At 36.9% G+C, this 7,639-nt stretch overlaps 2 protein-coding genes across 2 annotated transcripts; both read right to left on the bottom strand.

Moving 5' to 3' along the window:
- Positions 1-700: 700 nt before the first annotated feature.
- On the bottom strand, positions 701-2,047 carry LOC150030025 (uncharacterized). Its single transcript, XM_090310147.1, has one exon. The coding sequence runs from the start codon at positions 1,961-1,963 to the stop codon at positions 701-703; it is 1,263 nt and encodes a 420-aa protein (XP_090166273.1). The 5' UTR covers positions 1,964-2,047.
- A 3,128-nt stretch (positions 2,048-5,175) lies between these two features.
- Positions 5,176-7,123, bottom strand: LOC150030024 (uncharacterized). Its single transcript, XM_090310146.1, has one exon. The coding sequence runs from the start codon at positions 6,921-6,923 to the stop codon at positions 5,433-5,435; it is 1,491 nt and encodes a 496-aa protein (XP_090166272.1). The 5' UTR covers positions 6,924-7,123; the 3' UTR covers positions 5,176-5,432.
- Between the last annotated feature and the right edge of the window lie 516 nt (positions 7,124-7,639).

The raw sequence follows: 7,639 nt of genomic DNA, 5'->3' as shown, positions 1-7,639 counted from the left end.
TTCATTTTTGTTATAAGTATGAAGACTGAGAAAGTATAAAGATGGAGAGGGTATGAAGATTGAGAGAGTATGAATATTGCTATTATATAAATACTCCAGCTTGGTTATTGTTTTTTGTTTACAAGATGAAAGTATGAAGTATGAAGTGTTACAAGTATGAAATATGAAAAACAATGAAATATGTTACAAGTATGAAAAAGTATGAAGTATGTTACAAATATGACGTATGAAAAAATGATCAATGGTATTTATAACTAAACTGGATGAGGGGTGTTCGTGTCTCGGTCTCTGGCATTTTCGGCACATCGCACGGTTGTAAGCGGTTCAGTACAATTTTGGCGGTTATGTCCATAATTCCCACACCGACCACATTTCATTTGTCTGCGAAATTCTCCTCTGGATGGTATTCTTCTCACTTTCCGTCCCTCAGCTTGTGCACAAACTTCGGAGGAAGGATAATCTTTTCAACGTATCTAGAAGGTCTTTTCCATTCAGATATGTGGCTAAGTGGATTTATAGGCTCCGCATACACAATCATTAGTAAGTCCACTGTATAAAATCGACTGCAAAGACTGTGGATGAGTATATTTCTTTCCTTGGCAGCAACAATTGCATAGGAACACAGAATACCAAGTGAGTCGAATTCCTTACACATGCATTCCTTCGTGTGAAGATTGAAAATACCGTCCAATCGATTATCTCACACATGTACATGATAACAATCAATAGGCTCCACCCGATATCGTCTACCCTTATCAGCTTCACTTGCCAATCGGGTTTCACAGTAGTCAGAGTGCAATGTCGTTCGAGATGCCCAGTAATTCCTCCGTTCGTAGAACCACGATTGGAGCATTCCTCTAACATGTTTAATCAAGCATACTATGGGCATTAGTCGATACTCTTTAGTTAAGGAATTGAAATACTTTGCACTGTTGGATGTCATGTTATCATATCTTCGTTTTATTTGGTAAACCTGTGCCCACCTTTGAAGACCGATGTCTTCCAAATATTTCGTGACAGCACCGTCTCTAAAACTGCGGAGTTCGTCCCATTTTGTCTGGAACCTTGTCATGCGAAATGCCCTTGTTGCATCTCTAAATATCCCAACAACCGTGCTATCCTTAAAGTTTGTAACCAGATTCTGTTCTATATGCCATGTGCACAATCCATGAAATGGTGTGGGAAAAAATGCACGAATAGCATTGCCGACAGATACCATCCAATCAGACACAAACACCAGATTATCGGGTTCTCCGATACTGCATTTCAAGTTTGACATAAACCATTTCCATGATCGATCGGTTTCATTGTCCACTATTGCATATGCTAATGGGTATAATTGATTGTTCCTGTCCATAGAAACCGCAACCAACATGGTGCCTTTGTATTTTCCTTTCAAGTGTGACTCATCAACAATAATACAAGGCCGACAGCTTGCAAAACCTCTAATACAAGGCCCTAATGCCATAAACATATACTTGAAATGCACCTCATCTTCAAATTCGATCTCAAAGACTATACCCGAATTCTCTATTTTTAACGCTTCTCTATAAGCATGTAATATAGAGTATGAGTATTCTGGAGTACCTCTAGTAAGATCATACGCGGCTTCCCTTGCACGCCACGCTTTATCATAACTTATGTTCACTCCATAATCTCTTCTCATATCTTCAACGATATGACAAGGTTTATAAATACGTCCTATGCCCATGAACTTATCTTTGATGAGTTGACCAACAACCCTAGCAGTTGCTTGTCTATGGTCGTGATTCAAAATTCCTATGGAACATGTGTGCGAACTGCAGTACTTTGTGATCTTGAATATATTAGACCCTTCCATTTTGACTGCACAAAGACTCCACTGACATGTCTCCCCAATGCATTTGACAGTGAACAGAGATTTGGTTGACTTCCTGACCTTAAATTCAAAATTTTTGTTGATGGATAGAATAGATAATCTCATTTTCAAGTCCTTTTTGCTAAAAAAATAGTTGACCAACTTCAACGTCCTTTGTCTCAAATGAAGCGGTGTCAGGCATAATCAACTCTGTCCTATGACTTGAAGACACAGATGGTGGAACCACTGAAGCTGCTGTAGAACGACGCACATCTCCATGATCACGATTCATTTCATTCAATCCCACTAGTTTCTCATTCACATCCAAATAATCAAATGTGGATGGTACAGTGTTGGTAGACAATGGAATATCAGTGTTGGTAGACAATGGAATATCATCCTCTTCCCGACGAAACTGATATGATTTCTCGTATTGTCTATCCACAGTCGTATCATAACTCACATTTTCAAACCCCATTCCAACACTTTCGTCCTGTTTAGACTTCAATGTTACAGCTATTTGAATTTGAAGTCTACTAAGCTCTTCTTACAAAAGAAGGAAGTGAAGATCATCATCATCCGTTATGCATTGTGGAGGGGCTTCAAATTCAAGATTATATTTAACTTTCAGGATAAGATCAAACTCTGAAGAACTGACTTTTGTAGCCTTGTAAATGCGAGATTTAAATTCTTCATAATTCACTGTAGGGGGCAAAACGATTCCTTTCAACTGTCCCCCAATATACGAACTTTCATTCTCATCCCAATCACCTCCAAATCGAATAAATAGACACTTTTCTGTCATCCTACAAAGCAAGAGAACATTTGTCATTAAGTTGTACAAGCAATTGAAGTGTACTCTCGCTTTCTCTCAAAATCTCGCTCTCTCAATGTCGCTCTCTCTCAACATCTCGCTCTCTAAATCTCGCTCTCGCTCAACATCTCGCTCTCTCTCAAATTCTCGCTCTCTCTCTTACTCTCTCCCAATACAAAATTTTGTAATACTACCTTTCCAGAAATAACACATCAAAAACAATTAAACAAACTCAAAATAATTCACCTTTCTGAAAAAGTTGTTCCTTTCTGAGAAAGCCTTGTCTTGGAAATCCCCGTTCGAAAAATCTCCGTTCAACAAAATATTGTCGAAAACCAAAGAAGTAATCACCTTTGAAATGGAGTTTAGAGTTTAAAGAAATCACCATTGTATTGTGTTTAGGTATTATTGATGTCATTTGAGGCTTCCGTCATGACATTTTGTCAAATCAACAGTACACTGACAAGCAATCACATCAAACCGGGGAATTTCAAGCGAGAGCGAGAGCGTTTAATCAGACAAGAACGAGATTTACCTCGTGAGGCCAGTGTAAGGGCAATTTATGTAATTTGGTATGGCGATGATGTCAGTAGATGGTCAATTGACATTATATTTTAAAAATTGGTCATTTGACATTTTGGACCCAATTTTTGGGTCATCCGTACAAATTTTCCATTATTGGTGGGCAAAAAGGGAATTGACTTGGAAATTACCTAATTACCCAATTAAGAACAGAAGTACTTGTAAAAACCTTGGGGAAGCATTCTCCAAATTCGGTGAAGTTGTTCATGGTAATCTCATTTTTTCCTGTAGCTTGTTTAATCCTCTTTCATTTGCTTTGCTTTTAATCTCCCATTTTGCATTGCTTATTAGTTCATACTTCGCTGCTTTGCATTACCTTGGCGAGCGATCGATTATGGTTTAGTGCTTATTTCAGCCAGAATTGTGACGGATCGTAAGTCTGGATTTTCAAAGGGCTTTGGTTTTGTGAGATATGCTACTTTAGAAGAAGCAGAGAAAGGAATGAAAGGGATGAATGCACAGGTTCATTACCCCTCCTTTCTATTACTCTTATCATTTTTAGTGAACATTATAAATGCTTGGCTGTTTTGATTAAGGACTATCGAGTTCAATTGAAGTAAGGTGGGCTTTGAATAAAAAGGAAAGGATTAAGGTTGTGTTATTAAGAAATTTGAGCTTTAGATTAAAATTCCTTGTATCGTTTAATTATGACTCATGTCTCATCCTATGCTTCTTTTTGTGTTGTGATATGATAGAATCCAAAACATAACCCAAATGTGTTGCAATATAAAAGATAAAGAACTTACTGGATAAACCGAGTTATTTGAAGAATTTGAACCTTCTCATTATTGAGATCACTCAAACCTTAATCCATCTATCAAAATGCCTACTTCAGCTCTGTCCACTTTGTTTAAAAGCAAACTCTCCTAGTGAGCTCTTCAACTAATTACTAACATACTCTGATTTTGTAATACTAATAGCATTCCTATCATGTTCTTTATGATGTGATATATACACTAACATATGTGTGATGAATGAAAAATTCAAACTTTGAACTAGATGTTATGTATCTCAACTAGCATAAAGAATGTACCCTCAACCTCAAGAGGTGAGGTTCAAATCTTCCACCCGCACATTTTGGTTGACTGAAAGAAAAGAAAAAGAAAAAAGATTGTCCCACAGAGGATCATGAAACAAAGAAGGGGGTTCCTCAACCTCGGCTATGGTATGTATTCTTTTGTTGTGGATTAAAGAAGTTCTAACACTTTGTTTTTTGGTTGATGCAGTTTCTTGATGGGTGGGTGATAGTTGCAGAATATGCAAGGCCCAGAAGTGCCCAGGATATTCGTCATACCAACCTGATAGATGATGCTTGTAAGGAGATTCAACTCATCCATTTTGGTTGGTTCAGATTTTAGAGATTGGGTTGGTTTCATTAAAGTTCAAATTTATTCCTTATATTTTGATAAAGCCTTGGTTTGATAAAATCATCATAAATAAGAATTATTTATGAAAGTTTAATCGAACCATAGGGGCTAAATTACTAGCCTAAATTTATTGGCATTCCAAATTGAGTTTGGTGGGACTCTTCAGCAAGTAGAAATTTATTTCAAAGTGAATATGTGGTTTAGTTTATTTCATCTTTTTCATTTGATGATGGAATTGATACAAACTCAACTCTTGAGCCAATTGAAATTTACTGTCGTGTTAGTTTTTAGTCATCCTCTGTTTGTTGAAATTGTTTCCTTCGATCAATGGAAACGATATGCAAATTATCATATTCGAGAAGGGAAGAACATCAACAATTTACAACTTCTGTAAGATCCCGAGAAAGCATTATCGCCTTCCTCGAGATTTACATCCATGATCCAATAAGATGGAAAATTCACGAGCATTTTGAACAGTGAGAAACTGAGCAGGCAGCATTTACACGATCTTAAGACTTGAACAAGGATAAAAGGCCAACATTTCTGAAGTTGAAATCTGGTAAAACAACAGTAGATGTAAAAATAAGTTTTTAGTATTGATATTAACCAAATGATCAGCCATTTCTCAAGAATCATGACTTCGATGATCAGTGTCGGGTTCTATCAAAATGGGACTAGATGCATAAGACTAATGACGTAAATCGAAAAAGAAAAATGTCAAAAACAGATTGAGGTTCACAGAATTCTATCTTGTGGTATAAGTTAGTGAATTGATATCATCAACCATGGCAACAAGACAAACCACCAGCTTTAAATTCTCTTTCAGAACTGCCTATCTCAACTTAACATTAGATTTGACTCCATGGAGTGGTCGAAGGCAAACATGAACCTCGTGTTCTTCTGAACCTTCGCGGAGTTTGGGGACCATGATCTCAAGAACAGATCCCGGTCCATCGTAGTATGCTTCAATATTAGCATCTTCAGGAATTCGAGTCGAAAGAGGAATCTCTCTCACGAATTCACCTGGAGGACAATGTTCGGTAGACGAATCTAAAAGCTTGAAAGTTCTATCATGCCTCTTGATGAACGGTACGCGAGATGTGCTCACACAAGAAACTTTTATAATGCCATGTGTGAGCGTATTCCTCCAGGAAACTTTGACCCTTTGTAGATCCACAAAGGGCAAACTGATGATTATTAAATAACCTTCACCATCTTCATATATTGTCTTTGCAGCCGTAACAGGCCCGTAACTGTTCTTCATAACTCCACTAAAGTCATTCAACCATTGCAGACTGTTCGAGTGCTTATCCATATCTGAAATCCAGTCGGGAGGATTGACCATCAATACGCAATCATCGTCATTCATATTAGGAGATGAACTTTTCCTTCTCTTGCTGGTAACAGGTGATAAATCCATCATATCACAGTTGTGGTTTGACAAATTTAAGGTAGATCCGTTGAGCAATTTCTTCGGTTGAAGATTTAAAGTACTTTTGACAGAAGGAACTGGCCTCTCGAGTTCAAAATCTGGGCTAGGAAGGTTTCTCCATGAGCTAAAATCACTTGCTTCAGGTGGTATAGTGAAGTTAAAGTCTCTACCAGTTAGTTCAACCCATCTCTTTCGTAGTTCTTCATCGAGAGACATTAGATTGGGAGATGCAACAACCTCAATCCCATGTACACACTGAGGATTGGATAGACCCCGATAATGCTTGCGTTGCATTCTATGTGATCGAACAAAACCTTTCTCAGCACCAAAAGGAAAAGGAGGCTCACCTTGGCGAGAGTGCCCGTTCATGTAACTTCTAAGCTGCATTTTACCTAATGCATTCTCCGGCCTCTCCTTGAAAGCCCACATGTACATGTTCTCCATGTCATGCTGAACCATAAAAACATCGACCTTAAGATCTGACTTCTCAAATCCCGAAACACCTTTGCTATCGCGTGTAATCTTAGCCTTTGATTTCTCATTTAACACAGGCTTGAAGTAGAAACTAAAGAAAAACCATGCACCCCAAATGCTGTCTACTCGTCTGGTGCATTTCCTTACAACTTTTGGAACAGTAAGAAAACTTTCAGTCTCATAAACTTGTGAAACAAGTCCAACATCTAAAATGTTGCAGTGATCAGAATTCCATGGCTGCAGAGTGTAGCTGCATTCAGTTGACAATGGTAAATTAATATCGGGGGGACGAAGAACGATCTGCCTATTCATTTCCAAATCCAATTCTTCGTGAGACGAGGCACTCGAATCCATGAATAAAAGTGTAGATGGATGATGATTCTCCAGTGAAAGGGCTGTGATGAGAGAATCTCTCATTTCAACTCATCTCTTATGGAGTCCTATTTGTTTCTGAGAAGTTGAATATTGCCATTGCAGAAGGGAAAAACACAAAGAAAGCAATAAAGAAAGAAAGAAAAAAACCACACCAACTGAAGAAATAACCCTGTAAACAATCTGATGATGTCAATCCCCAGTGTATCTTCCCTCCATCAAAACCCTAGATTTACCAAACAGAACACAAATTACTTACTGAATTTTAAGATTCACTCTAATCTAATAAAAAGTTTAAGATGAAAATTAATACCAGTTTCAATAATCAACTTTGACCTTAGAATTGTGTTGTATCAATTTGGACATAAACTTTCAAGTTCATTAACGTTCAGTGTTAACCACAAACTTAAACAAATGTTGCAATTTTAACCTCAAAATTTTGTTGTAATTTTAATCATCTAATAAGTTCCCACTTCAAGTATTGTTAAAAGAAGTAAAAAAAAAGTTTCTCTTATACATTTAATGAATTATAGAACATATACGATATGAAATTGATAACTTTTATTCGGAGAAAATAACATAACAACTCTCTCTATATATACTTGAAACTTGTGATTTAAAAGTATTATTTAATGATTAATTCGTGTCTTGGTGAAACTTATTTTTCGCAAAACTTTATTTTATTGAATTTAATGAGTTAATGAAAAAGAGTTTAGGAAAATTATTTTAAATGATAAAATTGTTGAAAATATTTACAAATA

The sequence above is a fragment of the Benincasa hispida genome, unplaced genomic scaffold, assembly GCF_027475165.1.
Source record: "Benincasa hispida cultivar pf3 unplaced genomic scaffold, pf3_genome.v1.1 HicScf679, whole genome shotgun sequence".
Taxonomy (NCBI): domain Eukaryota; kingdom Viridiplantae; phylum Streptophyta; class Magnoliopsida; order Cucurbitales; family Cucurbitaceae; genus Benincasa; species Benincasa hispida.
This window is presented reverse-complemented; position numbering and strand designations above follow the sequence as displayed.

Excerpts from the sequence above, each read along its gene's own strand:
- LOC150030025 (XM_090310147.1), bottom strand. The coding sequence starts at position 1,963 with ATGAGATTATCTATTCTATCCATCAACAAAAATTTTGAATTTAAGGTC.
- LOC150030024 (XM_090310146.1), bottom strand. The coding sequence starts at position 6,923 with ATGAGAGATTCTCTCATCACAGCCCTTTCACTGGAGAATCATCATCCA.